The 18,755-nt window shown below is 33.3% G+C and overlaps 2 protein-coding genes across 2 annotated transcripts in view; both read right to left on the reverse strand.

The window, feature by feature from the left end:
* Positions 1-18,755, reverse strand: part of LOC308424281 (selection and upkeep of intraepithelial T-cells protein 10-like) — a gene marked incomplete at both ends in the record, with an annotated part of 362,337 nt that overhangs the window by 148,496 nt on the left and 195,086 nt on the right. The gene's annotated exons all lie outside the window — the stretch shown is intronic.
* LOC308424902 (selection and upkeep of intraepithelial T-cells protein 2-like) overlaps positions 1-18,755 on the reverse strand; it is a gene marked incomplete at both ends in the record, with an annotated part of 132,162 nt that overhangs the window by 87,835 nt on the left and 25,572 nt on the right. The window contains one exon of the mRNA XM_080922103.1: positions 15,444-15,725. Coding sequence (XP_080778229.1) covers positions 15,444-15,725 — 282 coding nt within the window. The remainder of the gene's footprint in view (positions 1-15,443; positions 15,726-18,755) is intronic.

Here is an 18,755-nt window from a genome sequence, read left to right on the forward strand (position 1 = left end):
GAATAAAATCTGCAAATAGAGTTTCATTAAACTTCATGTGTCTCATGATAATTGCACTAGGAAAAGAAAGCAGCCTTGGAACAAAACTTCAGCTATACACAGCCTTGTTAAATACAAAATCATCAAAATTTATCATGTTATCCATTCATATGGAATGAACAAAGATTTATTACAATTGTTTATTGATCAAATTGACACATAAAAAGTCTTTCACCAGCTCAAGCAAGAATCAAAAATTCATTCTTTACTAACTTGTGTACCATACAAATATCTTTATAGAACTATATATTGGTTGCAAGGTTCATATTGTGCAAAATGAAACACCAAGATTTACCCTCAGAGATGCTGAAATTTTCTTCTGTTCCAACTCTTTCCCTGATCCTACATCAACTGATGCTTTTTCCAGAACAGATCAGGAATGGCTGCTGATTCCTGATGATCTTGGTTCAGATAGACTTTGAAGTAGTTCTAATCATGAAATCAGGTAATAGCTGAACTCTTTCAGCATACAGAGACTGAACAACAAATGCTACAGGTATCTTTCTTAAGACTAACCATTTTTGATAATATTTTGGCTTCGTCCAAAAAGGAATTCTTTATCCCAGTTCAACATGAAGTAATCATAATTGTTGTCCCACTCCATTAATTTGGGGTGTCTGTTTTTGTTTATTTTACAAATTACAAATAAGTTGTCATGTTAAGTGATAATTTACAAATAATTAAAATACTGGACAGGTAGGAAACAAAATAGAGAGGTTAGACCCAGGCATTGCTATCTGTTCTTTCCTGTTCTCTAACCTTATTTTTTAGGTAATGTGAAGGAGGTAAAAATAGAAAATGGGAATATGCTAATTTTATAAGGAATTAGACAAATAGGGATCATTAAATTTATTCATAAACAAAACACTTTATAGTTAAAACCTTCATTCTTAGAAATTGCTATATTTTTATGCAAAATTAAATTTATATTTTGTTACATGAGTACAAAATTTTGGTTATTGATAAAGGTATAAAATTTTCATTCATATAAATGTTTCTAAAATAATATTAAATTTAAAGTCAATTTTGTTACTCATAAGTAGGCATTGTGCCTATGCAACTCATTTAAGGTTCCAAGGCTTAGACATAGTTCTTTTAATAGCTGCTGCTACAAACTGTTTAGGGTGCTTAAATAATGGATGTTTATACTCATATAGTAAAACTCCCAGACATATCAGGTTCTAATTGAGTTAATTACAATATTTTTTCAAGGTTATTCACATAGTAAATAGGTAAAAATAATCAATGTTTGAAATATGTGTGTATGTGTGTTTGTATCTTCAAAAGCATCAGAGCTCTACAAAATATCACATTTAATGTTATTTCATTTTAAAGGATCATTTGACTACAAGACATATCTGCTCCTAACACTACCCCATTCATTTTCAAAAAAGATATAGGGCATCAATATCTTGAGGGGAAGAGGTGTCAACTGTGGTAAGCTAGCCACTGGGCAAGGAATGTCCTAAATTCATCTACAGACAAAACACTGCCAAAAACATACAAATGCAGACAGGTAGTCAACTGTTAAGCTCTGTGAAAGCATAGTAAACTGATCTTTCATAATATCTGCTTTACTTAAGATATGTCAGGTGCTGGATCAGAAGCTTAAGGTAGAGGCTCTAAAGTTATAAAAATGTTGGGGGAATGTTCAAGTGGTCAGACATCTGTGATTTCTGTCATTTTGAAGCTGTGTCTTTGTGCTTCTTGCATACTGAGGTAATATTTAATCACTTCTCAAATCCCTTAAAGGGTTGAAAAATAGTTATAGGATCACAAATAGTCTTAAGTTGTTTAGAATTGAATATAATCTAGATTTGAAAAGACTGCTTTAGGATGATAATATAAGTAAAATTAGAAGAAAAATTAGGTACAGAATTGTAAACTCATAAAAATAGTATATATGTTTAAAAATCTCATCTAGTTACCACATATGGACAGGCCAGACTTTTGAATATAATGCATATGTAATATGAATGTAATTATTTTACAATTGTTTAAAAATAGTTCTAATGGTGCATTGTTTCATACTATGAAAGAAATCGTCTGTAATTGGACAAAAGTGTGGGGAATGTGGGTTATTGAGATGTTGTTTGTATTCTAATGTAAATACGGGTTCCTCAAGAGGGGTTACCTCTTATGAGCAAGCCATCATGTACATGGATGATGGCATGTGAAAATTCTTTCTTTTATAACATGGAAATAAAAGGCTAGAGAATATAATTGGGAGAGGAAGAGAAAGTTAGGAGTCAAGTCTTGAATGGGAGGTGCACATAGAGCAGGAATAAGGATAGAGTAAAAGAAGAAGGAAATTTTCATGAATCAGAAGGGACCATGGCTTGGAGAAACTGCAATTAGCTGTGTATTATAGCTAGGGAATAAATTAGTACAGTAATAGATATGCCCAAAATATGCATATAGCATATAAATAAAATATATAGATTGTGTTCTTTTTAGAGTACATATTAGGGTTGAATATTCCTGAAAAAAAACTGTTTCTTCCTCTCAAAGATAACATTCTATTTTGAGCTCAAAATTTTTTAAGTTCAAAGAAAGGATCAAATTGTTGTTTTTTACAATGAGTTGTTATAAACAAGCAATAACCACCATTGTAAATTGGGCACTGACCACCTCCTTTATAAAAGAAAAATATCTTTGGTGATGCCTATCCATTTGATATTATTTTCCAATACCTGATAATTATGAGAATCATGGCTGTTGGTAGTAATAAAAGTGTCTCCTGCAAGTTAGTCCATACAGACCAAAGTCCTTGGATTGCCTCAGGTCATGCAGAATGAATAATTATATTACTGTTTCTCCTATTCTGTGTTACCAAGATTATCTTATATGTTTCTATGTCTCACAATAAGCTATGTTCTGAAAAATTAACTTTTATTTTAAAGTCTTCAAACTTTTAAATTATTCAGATACAGACTATTCTAAAAATAACAGAAAATTTGTCTTTCCAGTCCTAATATTGAAAATCATGATTGATGTGAATATTTAACATTATTTTCTTACATTTTTTCTCCTTTCTTATTTTAAAATAACAATATGTTTAATAATAAGAAGAATGTATATTCTTCATTAATCACTAGGAAATTGTTTAAAAATGAGTAATCAATGCATAGATTCTTTATTACAAATATATTTGTAAACAGATGTATATCAGGAACGTATCTCTCCAGTCTCTTTTTTGTTTTGTTTTGTTTTGGTTTTATTTTTTTCTTTTTTTTTTTCTCTCGTTTTTTTTTTCTCTTTTTTTACTTTATTGTAAAAAACAAAGTAAATGTACAAATTTTCACCATTTTTGCATAAAAGTATATGAATATACTGTTTAAGGTTATAATTAAGAATCTGTGGGTATATATACAAACACACATGTATATATGTAACAACATTATAGGAAAAGAAGCTATTAATTTGAGATGATAGGGATTTTTGTTTTTGTTTTTTTTTCCCCCAATGGTGAGGAACTGAATTTTATTTTATTTTTCATTTTAAACTGAAGAACTTTATTTTAAAAAACAAAGATAAATGTACAGATTTTAAGCATTTTTGGATAAAAGTATAAGAAAACATTTTTCTCAGTACTTAACTTTTTTTTTAAGGTTCGATAGTATGCATTAAAATCTTACTAGTAACAATGAGCATAAAGCACATGTAAAACAAGATGTAACCTGGATATACTCAAAGTTTTCTTGATGTGTAAAAATTAAGCATAATGGTTTTCCATTTTCTTTTTCTTTTTCTTTTTCTTTTTTGGCCTTTGTTTATTCTTGAATTTTATATAGTCTGTGAGTTGTTTCTGGGGTGTTCAGAGCTTTCTGGCATTAATATCCAATGATCAGTGACTGCATATTATGTCTGTTCATTTGTGACAGGGTTATCTCACTCAGAATGATATTCTCTAGATGCATCCATTTTCTTAAGAATTTCATAAAGTCATCATTTCTGATAGCTGAGTAGTACTCCATTGTGTAAATGTACCACAATTTTTGTAACCATTCATTTACTGAAGGACATATGTGCTCTCTCCAGCTTCTGGCTATTATAAATAGGGATGCTATGAACATTGTGGTTCATGTGTCTTTGTTGTATGTTGGAGCTTCTCTGGGGTATATGCTCAGAAGTGGAATAACTGGGTCTTCAGGTAGTACTATGTCCAATTTTCTGAGGAATCGACAGACTGATTTCCAGAGTGGTTGTACCAGTTCACAACCCCACCAACAGTGTGGAAGTGTTCCTCTTTCTCTGCATCCTTGCCAGCATATGCCATCATCTGAATTTTTGATCTTAGCCAATCTGACTGGTGTGAGGTGGAATCTCAGGGTTGTTTTGATTTGCGTTTCCCTGATGGAGAATGATGTCAAGCATTTCCTTAAATGTTTCTCAGCCATTTGATATTCCTCAATTGAGAACTTTAGTTCTGTACCCCATTTTTAAATAGGGTTGTTTGATTCTCTGGTGTCTAGCTTATTGAGTTCTTTGTATACCTTGGATATTAGGCCTCTATCAGATGTCGAATTGGTAAAGATCATTTCCCAGTCTGTTGGCTGCCATTTTGTTTTCTTGAAAGTGTCCTTAGACTTACAGAAACTTTGAAATCTCATTAAGTTCCATTTGTCAATCTTTGACCTTAGAGGACCAGCCATTGGTGTTCTGTTCAGGAAATTTTCTCCTTTGCCTATGTGTTCTAAGGTTTTTCCTACTTTTTCATCTAATAGTTTTAGTGTACCTGGTCTAATATAAAGATCTTTGATCCACTTTCACTTGAGCTTTGCACAAGGAGCTAAGAAAGATTCTATTTTCATTCTTCTGCATGCTAAGTGGCAATTGGACCAACACCATTTGTTGAATAGGCTGTCCTTTTTCTATTGAATGTTTACAGCTCCTTTGTCAAAAATCAAATAATCATATATGTGAGGGCTCATTTCTAGATCTTCTATTCTATTCTATTGATCCAGGTGCCTATCTTTCTACCAGTACCATACAGTTTTTAGCACAATTGCCTTGTAATATTGCTTGAGGTCTCCTTATAATGAATTTTGAGTATTTTCTAAAATTTTATTCCAAATGGGGCTTTTTACCAAAGTTGTAACTTGGTTCATCCTTCCTTCTGAATATGAGACATTTCAAGTGAATATATTTTCTAATCATCTTTGTTCACCTTCATTTTTCTTCACATTTGAAATTAAAGTGGAGAATAGTATCGGTAAATAATAAAAAAAATGTAAGCCATTAGAAACGGCACCATAACAAACTATTACCAGTTACTTTCTGTCCTTGGGAATCTCAGACTCCATGACTAGCTCCATGCAATCCTGGCCTATCTTGAGGTTCACATTTGCAGCATCTGCCCCTGTAGTTATAGTAATAACTAGTAACATGGTAAAATTAAAAACTCTAGATGCCTGTAATTTGTCATTGTATTTACATCTGTAAATTCTCTCTCCAAAAAAATATCTACACAATAAATTCAGAGTCAAATGATATAAACTGTCTAACTAGATAAGTCAAACTTTCCTGTAATTATCCATATTATATATGATATTCCTATCTACTTGTGGTTATTTCAACCACATGGAGCTAGGTCATTCTTGTCCTCTCCAGCTTCTATTTTTCTTCCCCTCTCTACTGTCTCATCTGCTTCTAAAGAACTCTATGCCACCTTTCTTTTTCACAACACAATCACAGCCCTTCCTTTATCTTGTGTCTGCCCTCACCTGCATATAGACATCAACCCACAGACATGCTTCCTTTTTTATTCATTCTTTAGCTCCTTTTCCATAATGTCTCTGGTCTCTCTTTCCCCTTGTCTTCTCTTTACCTCCTAGAAAATATTTCTTTTATATTACCATGACACATATTAAAAACTCCATGTTTCACAGGCCACTTGCCACCTGGACTAGAGGGGATCTGGGGACATAGGTCTGGTAAGATTGTGCGGTAAGTAACCAAAGTGCAGAGAGGGCAAGGAAGTGCTCACAGGAAAGGAATCACTCTGGCTCACAGTAAAGGCCAGGCCTCTGGCAGAGAAACTTAGGATCTTCCCAGAAAACAATTGCTCACAGACTAAACACAGCAGCCCACAATAAGGCACAGGTCCTTGTCAGTGGAAACCGGGGTCTGCCCGGTAAAGGCACTGCTTAAAAATCAGTTCTACAGGTCCTCTTATGACTGGATCAAAAGAAAGCATGCCTGGCACATAGGCCTGAGGAGAGCACACTAGGAGTTCTCAGAGAGTAGAGAATACTGTGCTATCTTAAAAAAGTCTGTTTTGACCTGGAGAAAGAGCCAGGATCCTGCCAGTAGTACTCAGGACCTGTGGGCAGAGGGCTGAGCACCCAGAACAGCCTCTCAAGAGCTTCCACACCAGAGCCCACAAAGACAAAACTGAGTTCAATGCTACCAGAACTCACTGATTGCCCACTAAAAGCAGAACACTCAGAAGTAATTTTCTTCCTGAACCCATAGGCTCTCGGATCCACAGTAGAGACAGGTGCCAATCACTGACAACAAGACCACATATAAACACAGATAAAAAGATGGCAAAAAAAAGAACTTAAGATATGGAAACCATGACAACCTAACAACATCAAAACCCAGCTCTCCTACCACAGCAAGCAGTGGATTGCTACACACTGCAGAAAAAGAAGACTCAGACTTGAAATCATGCTTCACGATGATGATGGAGATCTTCAAGAACCACATGAATAACTCACTTTAGAAAGCACAGGAGGACACATATAAACGAATAAAAGCATTTAAAGAGGAAACACAAAAATCACTCAAAGAACTACAGAAAAACACAACCAAACAGATGAAGGAATTGAACAGGGAAATAGAAACAATAAAGAAAACATAAAAAGAGATAACCCTGGAAATGGAAACTTAAAAAAGAAATCAGGAGTCACAAATGCAAGCATGACCAACAGACTACAAGAGAAAGAAGAGAGAATCTCAGGGGCCAAAGACAACATAGAAAACACAGACAAAGCACAAACCAAAAAGCTCCTAACCCAAAAAGTACAAAACAATACAGGACACAATTAGAAGACCAAACCTAAGGATAATAGGAATAGCACAGGATTAGAAATATATACTAAAAGACACGGTAAATATCTTCAATAAAATCATAGAAAAATCTTCCCTACCCTTAAGAATAAGATAACCAGGAGCACAAAAGATGCCTACAGAATCTCAAATAGATGGGACCAGAAAAGAAACTCTTCCTTAAACATAATAATCAAAATAACAAGTGTTCAACACAAAGGAAGAATACTAAAATCAGTAAGGAAAAAAGGACAAGTAACATATGGTCAGTTGATTTTTGACAAAGGACCTGAAAATTTTCAATGGAAAAAAGGACAGCCTCTTTAATGATTTTGGTTCCACTGACAGTCAGCACAAAGAAGAATGAAAATAGACCCTTTCTTATCTCCTTTTTCAAAGCTCAAGTGCAAGTGGATCAAAGATTTCCACTTTAAACTAGGTACACTGAAACTATTAGAAAAGAAAGTGGGGCAAACCTTAGAACACATAGGCAAAGGGGAAATTTTTCTGAACAGTACACCAATGGCTTGTGCTTTGAGACCAAGGATCGAGAAACGGGACTTAATGAGATTGCAAAATTTCTGTAAGGCTAAGGACACTGTCAAGAAAACAAAATGGCAGCCAACATTTGGGACAATATCTTTACCAATTCCACATCTGACACAAGTCTAATATCTAATATATACAAAGAACTCAGAATTTAGACTCCAGAGAACCAAACAATCCTATTGAAAAATGGGGTACAGCACTAAACAAAAAATTCTCAACTGAGGAATATTGAATGGGTGAGAAGCATCTAAGGAAGTGCCGAACATCCTTAGTCATCAGGGAAATGCAAATCAAAACAACACTGAGATTACACCTCACATCAGTCAGAATGGCTAAGATGAGAAACTCAGATGACAGCAGATGCTGGCAAGGATGCAGAGAAAGCAGAACACTTCTCCACTTTTGTTGGGGTTGTAAGCTGGTACAGCAACTCCGGAAATCAGTCTGGCAATTCCTCAGAAAAATGGACATAGTCTTACCTGAAGTTCTAGTTATTCCTTTTCTGGGCATATGCCCCCAAAATGCTCAAATATACAATAAGGACACATGCTCCAACATGTTCATAGCAGCATTATTTATAATAGCCAAAACTGGAAATAATCCAGATGTCCTTCAGTAGATAAATTGATACAAAAATTGTGGTGTATTTACACAATGTAGTACTACTCAGCTATTAGAAACAATGACTATGAAATTCTTAGGAAAATGGATGTATCTAGAGAATAACATCCTGAGTGAGGTAACCCAATCAAAAAAGAACAGACATAATAGGCAGTCACTGATAATTAGATAGTACACCCAGAAAGCTCTGAATACCTAAGAAACAACTCACAGATCTTAAGAAGCTCAAAAAAAAAGCAAGACCAAAAAGTAGAAGCCGTTCGTAGAAAAGTAATTTGTAGAAAAAATAAAACGACAACACAATAAGTGTATAGCACCCAATCAGAGTGGGGTACACTTAGTCCATAAATCATTAGCAACTCAAGGGGTAAGAAGATAGCCTTGTGGCAATTTTTGGTACTTAATTATCATTATGTTTAATGTATACACACCAAGAAAACTTTGACTATTTTTGTTATGTTTTGTTTTATATGGACTTTATGCTTATGAAAAGTTGTAAGATGTCAATGCATACTATCCAACCTTTAAAAAAGTCAAACACTGACATAATATATTAATATAGTTTTATGCTAAAAGTGCTTTTAAAAATCTGTACTTGTATCTCTTTGTTTTTAAAGTTGTAAGAAAAAATTCCATGTTTCTACTAACCTCTGAATTACAAAAAGAGAATAATGAAAGTATATAATTCTTAATTATATCAGGTAAAATATTAATTTTCTATTGAATTTAATTTATGTCCTACAAATCACAATGTCATTATTTATAGCTGAACTAAACAATACCATGGATGCATACCATATTCTTATATACTCTTATGTACTTATGTATTCAAAGACATCAAGTATTATTCACTGCATTGCCTCTCTGAATGGAAGTCCAATACATCAATTTTTCACCCTCAGCATAAAAGAATAAAATGTTATTCCTTAAATATTTTTTATAAAATATCTGAATGCAAAGCAGGCATATAAATATCAACAATGTAATGATAAAGAAAGATACAGAAAATGATTGAAAAATTATTTCTAGCAGTTATTGCATGAAATATTGACATAGAGTTCGACTATTTAACATTATTTGTTTAAAATTATCCTGATAATATATTTTTTAAGGTTTGGCATTGCTATATGTAGGTATAATGAAAGCCAACCTTTCAACACCATGCTGCTCAAGGTTGATAGTAAAAAAGTACTTTTTATATCAATTACTGTCATAGGCCATGCCTTATATAACAAGCTGAATTCTTCAATCCCTGCTTTAAAATCTGTTATCAGTCTTAATTTTGCCTCCTTTCTTTTTTTAAATGCAGGATATATCTATGGACTAGCAAATTAATCTATACATTTGTCCTCTTGATGCTCTTGGTCCAGATGCTCATGCTCCCATTATATTTTCTTAGTAAAAGGTCAATGATCTACCCACACAAGCATCCTAGGTAACCATTTTCAGTGTAGGTATAATGACATCTTAGGAGTTGCTCCTACTATTATTTTGAAAGCTCAATTACTGTTATTTCCTGTGTTTGGGAAATTGATAAAACCTGGAGTAGTTTTCAATGACATATATAAATACCATTCCTGGAACATTTAATATTTCAACATAAATTACATCATGTGTTGTCTCTTGGATCCTAAGAATGTAGGCTTACATTTTATATCATGTCTTCTTGTCAAAATCAGAGGTCTTGTCTTTTTTTAAAAATCATACCTCAATCCTGGGGGTAAAAAAACCCACATAGCAATGATCACTTGATCTTTCACAAAGCAGCTAAAACCATGAAGTGAAAAAAATACAGCATTTTCAATAAATGGTGCTGATTTAACTGGCGATCAGCATGCAAAAAAATATAAATTGACACATTCTTACTATGCTGTACAAAGCTTAAGTTCAAGTAGATCAAGTGCCTACACATAAAACCAAATACAGTGAAACTAATAGAAAAGAATGTGGGGGGAAGACTCAAATACATGGGCATAAGGAAAAATTTGATATACAGAATACCAATTGCTTTTGCTCTAAAATCAACAATAGACAAATGGGATTTCATAAAATTTCAAAGCTTCTATAAGGCAAGAGACACTGTAAATAGAACAAAATGACAACCAACAGATTGAGCTAATATCTTTAGCAATTCCACATCCAATAGAGGGCTAATATTGTGATATCATGTATATACATATATCAAGAAATTAGATACCAGAGAATCAAATATTCCCAGTTAAAAATGATGTTCTGAGCTAAAAAAATAAACATGATTCTTAACTGATGAATATCAAATGGCTGAGAAGCACCTAAATAGATCTTCAACATCCTTAGTTCTCAGGGAAATGCAAATCAAAACAACCCTGAGATTCCAGCTCACACCAGTCAGAATAGCTATGATAAAAAAAAAAAAAAAAAAAAAAAAAAAAAAAAACCTCAGACTTAGCTGACAACACATGCTGGTAAAGATGTAGAGAAAGGAAAACACTCTTTCATTGTTGGTGGGATTTTAAGCTGTTACAACCACTCTTAAAAACATTCGGGAGGTTTCTTAGAAAACTGGACATATTACTACCTTGAGAACTCAGCTACACTTCTCCTGGTCATATACCAAAAAAAGTTTTCCAACATATATCAAGGACATATGTTTTACTATATTCTTGGCAGCCTTATTTATAACAGACAGAAGCTGGAATGAACCCATATATTTTTCAGTACAGGAATGGTATATTTACATAATGGAGTACTACTAAGGTATTAAAAACAATGAGTTTGTGAAATTCTTAGGCAAATGTCTATAAATAGAAAAATCCTGAGTGAGGTAACCTAGACACAAAAGAATGCACATGGTATGCAGTCACTGATACGAGAATATTAGCTCAAAATCTCTAATTACCCAAGACCACATAAAGCTCAAGAAATAGGAAGACTAAAGTAGGGATGCCTAAGTCTTTCTTAGAAAGGAGACAAAATAATCACAGGAGAATATGCACAAACAAAGTTTGTAGCAAAGCCTGAAAAAAAAGCCATTCACTGACTGAAATTCTTGGGGATACATCTCAAATCCAGTTAGCAAACACTGACAATATTGTGAATGCCAAGAATTGCATGCTGACAAGTGTCTGATATAGCTGTCTCCTTGGGGGCTCTCCAGAGTTTGACAAATACAAACGTGGATGCTAACAGTCAACCATTGGACTGAAAACCTGATCCCAATGGATGAGTTAAAGAAAGGACTAAAGAAGTTAAAAGGGTTTTTAACCCCATAGGAAGAATACCAGTATCAAGCACCCAGACACCTCAGATTTCCCACAAACTAAACCACCAACCAAAAAATACATCTGTTCGAATGCAGGGCTCCATCCTCATAAGGAGGAAAGGATATCCTTGTCAGGTGTAAATGGGAGGAGAGGCCCTTGGTCCTGTTAGGGCTTAATGCTCCAGTGTAGGGGAATGTCAGATCAGGGAGGCAGTAGGAAGTGTGTGGGTGAGTACTGAAGCACCCTCATAGAATCAAGAAGAGGGGAGTGCAACAGGGATTTTGGAGATGAGAAACTTGGAAAGGGGATAATATTTGAAATGCAAACTTAAGAATTCAATAAAAAAAACACATCTCCTTTTCATTTTCATCACCAAAAGTAAAGCAGCCAGTGGTTTCTTATTATTTTCTAAGATATGAGTTTATTTTTTGTATTGCAATATACAGCTAAACATGCATTTGAAGTATATTTCCATACTCATATGAATTACAATCTATTCAACTACTCAGCCTTCCTCTATATGTCATGAAAAGTAATACATTCACACACACTAATAATATCCTGTTCCATGATGCCTTAATCTCAGATATCTCAGACTTGAATGCACGATTTATACCTCATCCCATTGAGCATGCAACTGTCACTACTGATAAAAGGCTCCTCATTCCTTTTCACAAGGGAAAATGTGTAGATATTGGGTTTGGAATGCATAAAGCCATACTTTCAGATTGATTATCACCACACTGTAAATTTTTAAAGATAGGTAATTATTCCTCTACAAATAATCCAAAACAGACAAAAAAAAAAAAAAAAAAAAAAAACTTTATTCCCTTCACAAAGGCACCCAGGACAGGCAGAGGAGACCATTAAAATCTACAGCAGTCTTCAACCGAGTTTATTTGGGATTGCTTACTTCATTATGAATGAGAAATACTTACTCTTCCCTGGATGATACAAAGATAGATTATTGTATTTGGATGATTCAAAGGTAGATAGCTGTATTTCTAAATCATTTACAGCAGCATGAAGATTACATATACAACTTGGATTGCAATCAGCACAATAAATCTGGTTTTGACTTGATTAGCATAACTTTAACTCAATGTTAAAAAAACAACATTTGGAGAAACTCCTATAGCAAAGGCAGCAGATATAAGATCAAAATATCTGTAAGGACGTATATATCATGTAACTAAGAAATTTAACACTGCCTATCAAAACTGATTTTGGTAGCATTTATTGGGTAGTTTGAACTACTTCTCTTCCTTTTACTTAAGCTCCCCACCACTCATCCCAACTTACCATGTATTAGGCACTCTTCAAAATTGTAAGTCATATGGATGAAAATCAGCAAAGTAAACATTATCCAAACCCTTTTCACTGGAAACAGTTCACCTAAAATAATGAGTAATAAATCTTACCATTGAGAAACCTTGGTATGGATATACTTATTTAGAAATGCTGGCTCATTTGATGCATGTTACTATTTAAAAGACTACTTCATGGAATTTTAGGGATAGGCAAGCATAGCGAGGTAGTTATAATGAGTTGTGCAAAGAGCAAAATATGACCAGAGTAAAAGTAAGCCAGGTAGAATTTAGAATGAGGCTGAAATAGAGGTATGTACAGGTCAGTTCCCTAAATTCTTCCCATCTATCCTGCCTCATAAACTTCTTTGGTAAAAGAGGCTTTTCCCCTCTTAGAGCATATTAATATCAAAATTTCACCTAATGCTCAGATGTAGACTTCCAAGCTTTAGCATAAAGTCAGTCCAACTTCATGCATACTACTGTTTGAAACATCACATTATTTTGATTTCTCACTTTAATGTGCTAGCTGAATGTTGGACTGCTGATACTGAATATATAGAGAGACTTAAGTTTGTGTATGTTTTCCTTTTCTGTTATGTATATAAATTTTTATAATTTTACATAAAAATTCTATACTGTCTAAAACATTTCATGTCTAACAGGATGTTGATTTAGAGATACCATGACTTCTCCTACATCATTTTGAATATTTGTTCCTTGTGCAATACCTACATTTAGCTTTTACTTTCTTACATGTAATTCACAAGAATTAGTTCTGTTTTTAGATAAATTCTAATCTCATATAAAGCAATAATATCAGAGTGGAATTTTGCAAGACAATTACCAGTCAATCAGTTGCAAATTTCTATGTGATGATTAAATATGATCAAGACTTTTTTGTGTCATTCATCTTCAGGTTTTCTGTTCAGTGAATGTAAAATATGAATAAATCCTATATTTCCTAAACTGCAACACAATCTCTAAATTTTGTATTAATTACAATTATTTTAATTATGATGTTTGGAATCCAAATGCTTAAAGATATTATAAAGAAATATAAAGATATTTCATTGTAAAATATACTTTTTATTAATTGAAAGACTAAATAATTTTCTTCATTATTTATATACACATATATGTGTTTTATAGATTTTTATACATAGGTAAATATACACACATGCACATGTAAAACCATTCTAATAAATTAGTAAATTTAGTCTTTTTAATTGTCTCTTCCAGATAATATATAGCTATATTTTATGGATGAAAACCATAAAATGATGGTTTTTACAGCGCATTGTTCGTTTAATTTGATCCAAACATCAAGTACTGTTTCATTAATTACAACATGCCACCTAGTACTTAAATCAGTTATACAGGTTGCCAAATAAAACCAGCAAGGATTTATTTTTTTGTAAAGGACTTAGACTTAAAGAACTAGCATAAAGGTATAGTTGTATAATAGATAAAAGAAAAAATTAATGAGAGAAAGAAAGTAGAGTTAAAAGGGTAAAGAAAGAGAGACCCTCAGATGCATGGATGAAGGCAAGTTATGTAGTTCAGGTGGGTTATCAAGTTGATAATTATTAGGATTGAGACTTGAATATGTAGTTAAAGTGGATAAGGAAAGAAAGTTTTATTTACAATATTCTGGAAGAGAAAACTGCTAGATCAATAATATTTAGGTAAAACTTATCTATATGATGTGTGGGTAGAAAAATTGGAGATAGAAAGAGGTAGATGGTGAGACAATGTAGTTACCAGGGGGAAAGAGTTAAATATTGGATAAGAAAATAGAGAATAATTCCAGGGTACTAAAATCCTATCTCTTAAGTACAAGATTTACCATCATAAACTGGATTAGAACCAAGAGACTTTTAAGGCATTATTTCTTATTACTATAGCACAATTAAGACTTAGATAACAAAAATGGATAGTGAGAAGTGATGATTTATGAGCATCCAGTTATTACTGTGATGGTTTTATCTGTGTGTCACATTTTTATTTTTTAGATTTATCATCAGGTTTGCTTCCTATTGTACTTTTTAGAATATGCGACTAAATTGCCATCGTTAGTACTACTTGACTCGAACAACTATGTGGATATATTTTAAGGAAGAGCTGCATTATAAGTCTGTATATGTGAATGTGATAGAAAATGGAATTCATGGGAATGATTTGGTTCGGAGAAACTGAAAATATAAAATCCTACTACACTGCAGTAAATTAAGCAGTCATGTGATTATCAATGAAATTAGTTTTGACATGCTAATTTTCTGATATGTATTAGACTTTTTGGTTTTCAGATGACAGTAGAAATGAAAAAATATAACTTTAAGAACTCTTAGAATTCTCTTGGTATGTAAAGCCATGAGATAAAAGGAGATAGACTCCTTCCACACCGCACTTATATATGATCATGATGTTTTATTGTAATGACCAAAATCAAAACTATAATAGTCAAGGATTCAGAGTGTTGAAAATAATACATCAAAATAAGAGATGCCACACTAAATGATTAATAAGACCAAGAGAAAAGTAAGTCCTCAGAAACCAAGTCAAGAAGGAATAGAATAATAAGAATGCATGACAATGGTTGTTACTAAAGGAAAAACACACATTTTACCTGGTATGACAATACTTATGCTTTCTTCGTGGTGAGTTACAGGGTTTTGAAGGTAGCAGGTGACATTAGAATGGGAATAGGCTTTAATTACAAGGGTCATTGTCATGTTGTATGATTTGTTTTCATCCTGTGAATGGGATTCTGGTGAATCTGGAATGATCTCTCCTGTGCTGCCTCTCCATTCCATCTTAGGCTTTGGGAACCACCAGCCTGAATGACACTCCATCATTACACCTTTGTGATCAGGGGGATGCATAACAATTTGTATTTCTGAGCTTGTGGCTGGTTAAGAACAAAACAGAAAAAATACTATCATTAGGTATACACAAAAGAGAATAAGATAGAACAATAGAAGATCTTTCCAATTATAATCTCAGTTCCAAAAGATACGTTAATAGTTAAAATATTACAGGACTCTGGTTGTCATGAGAAGCTTGTGAAAATCACAAGATTTTGATGGAAAAAATATTATATGCAATAAGCAATACGTCAAAATTAAATCAGCTGAGAAAATATATGTGACTTGTTTATTTATTTAAATTAGTTTTGGTATTTACTAAGTAATAGATATGGGGTATAGACTTTTATTATGATGAACAAATATTTGAACCTAATAAATTATAATTTAATGTTTTTGTTTTACCATTGTCACTATTTACATTTGAGCTTCTATAAGCAGATTATTAAAATGAGTTTCATTTTATACTATATAGGAACAGTAGTTAAAACTATATGTATTTAAATTGCACGTAATTTTATAAAATATGTTTCATATGAAAGAGGTAATATATATGAAAAATACATATTTATTTAAAAAATGAACTTCTCTGAAATCTTTCAGGATAATTTCTGACACACAAATCTTGTGTTATATATTGGCAATAAATAATCGGTAATTAATTTGTCTATTAAAATGTCTCTGGAAAAATATTTTTTACAACTGGGCTGTTGTGTAAGAATGTGACTCATATCTGGACATATCATGCCAGAACAACACAGCCCAATGAGAAAAGGCTTTATTGGAGAGAACAGGGAAGAGAAGAAAGAGGAAGAATAAGGGTAGAAGAGTCAGGGTCTCTGCCTTTTAATTGCTCGGTGACTGAATCACTTGAACCACCACATACAGTTGAGTCATTCTCCTGGAGTGTGTGGCAGTTATATGGCAACAGAGGCAAGAAAGTCCTTGTTTCCTAGGGGTGACATTATTGCTGGATTTGGAGGCTGACATTAAAGCCACTTCTCATGACAACATACTTTTACTTTTGCTAAAGTGCGAGGTAAAGCCAGAATCAGGAAGCTATTGGTAAAAGGGAATCAGGGAATCAGATCTCTTAAACAGGTTCCTGCTGTCTAGGGATATTGACAATTTCTGGGTTTAGCTGACTTTCACCATAGGAGTACACAGTAGTTGTTTGCATCAGGCTCCTCTGTGGATAATGGCTGGTAATCCTATAAAAGTAACTGATTAAGAGCTTTGTCATAAAATTTTTTTAATTTTTGTTGAAGGAATAACAGCTGCAATAATGGGACAAGTTAATAACTAGCAGGTTATTTTCCTGAGATGAACTGCTTCTAATTATTATATAATCTATAATAGGTTCTCTCTTATTGGACAAAGGCATAGGAGAATTAATTTTAGAAAAGATTTCTGCCATTAATATGCTTTTACTGTTATTATAAAACATATATAACAATAACTAGATATTAGCTCACACCTTTGGAGCAGATCTCTGCAGATCTATGAAGTTTTATTTTCCAGTAGTGATGCAATATGGACAAAGAGATGTCTTCTTAAGTCTTAATAATTATATAAGAATTTGTAAAATTATATCAGTGAATATTAAATTCTTTTATACGGGGACTTCTATTAGGTCCTTTTCTAATATTTAAAACTGCAATGAAAACTTTGCCAGTCTTACAAGTGTCATCAATTTTGGGCTTTTAGATAGTAAGAGACTATCTTTTACTCAGACATTCTTCTAGAGAACATCCCAAGAAGCTGTAAAATAATTAACCAAATGTCATAAAAATGGAACTAATGATTTATAATAGGTGCTATGGCAGAAGATAAAATACTGATGGGTATTATTCATGCAAAAACTCCAAAAATAACTTAGTTAAAGTTTTAAACCTTCAGTGAGCCTTTGAAGCTATAATAGGTGAAGGATGTTTAGCCAGAAAACTATTCCTAATGGATATGCATATAAACATTCTCTGTTGTAAACATCTATTTCAATTTATGATTTGATATTTTGTGTGAACTGGTGATGAACTTTGTAGCATGTGAACATGTTACATGATGTATAAGTAGTGAAAGATGTATAAGAACTGAGGACAAAGAGATGAGAGAATATTTTCTTTTTCCTGTCCTGAGGAAATGTTCTTTTTTACCTTAAAAGAGTATTTTCCTCTACACTAATTAAAAGAATAGTTTCCTTTATCCACTTAGGATCTTTTTCTTAGATAGAATTCATAGGAAACTTTTTACAAAATAGTAATAAACACTGTAATCACTTTTTTTTAATTTGATATTTTTATTTACATTTCAAATGTTATATCCTTTCCCTGTTTCCCCTCCAGAAACACCCTATTCCATCCCCTATCCCCCCCACTCACTCACACTCTTCTGCCTCCCCATCTTGACATTCAGCGACACTGGAACATTGAGCTTTGACAGAACCAAGGGTTTCTCCTCCCATTGATGCCCAGAAGAGTCATTCTCTGCTACATATATAGCTGGAGCTATATATAGGTCAGTCCATGTCCATCCACTCTTTGGATGATTATTTAGTCCCTGGGAGCTCTTGCAAGGTGGGTTGGTTGATATTGTCATTCTTATGTGGTGGCAAACCCCTTCAGCTCCTTCAGACCTTTCTCTAACTCCTCCACTGGGGACCCCATTCTCGATTCAATGGTTGGCTGTGAGCATCTGCCTCTGTATTTTTTTAGGCTCACTCAGAGCCTCACAAGAGACAGCTATATGAGGCCCATGCACTTCTTGGCATCTACAATATTGTCTGGGTTAGGTGACAGTATTTGAGATGGATCCCCAGGAAGGGCAGTCTCTGAATGGCCTTCAGTGTCTGCTCCAAATATTGTCTTCATATTTCTTCCTGTGAATATTTTTCTCCCCCATTCTAAGAAGAACAGAAGCACACACACTTTTGTATTCTTTTCTTTTTTCTTTTCTTTTTTTTTTTTCTCCATGTGGTCTGCTAATTGTATCTTGTGGTATAATTTGAGGTTTGGGGCTAAAAGCCACTTATCAGTTATCACTTAACAGATACCATATCTGCTTTTTAGTGATTTTGG

This window comes from Micromys minutus (assembly GCF_963924665.1).
Source record: "Micromys minutus genome assembly, chromosome: 9".
NCBI lineage: Eukaryota > Metazoa > Chordata > Mammalia > Rodentia > Muridae > Micromys > Micromys minutus.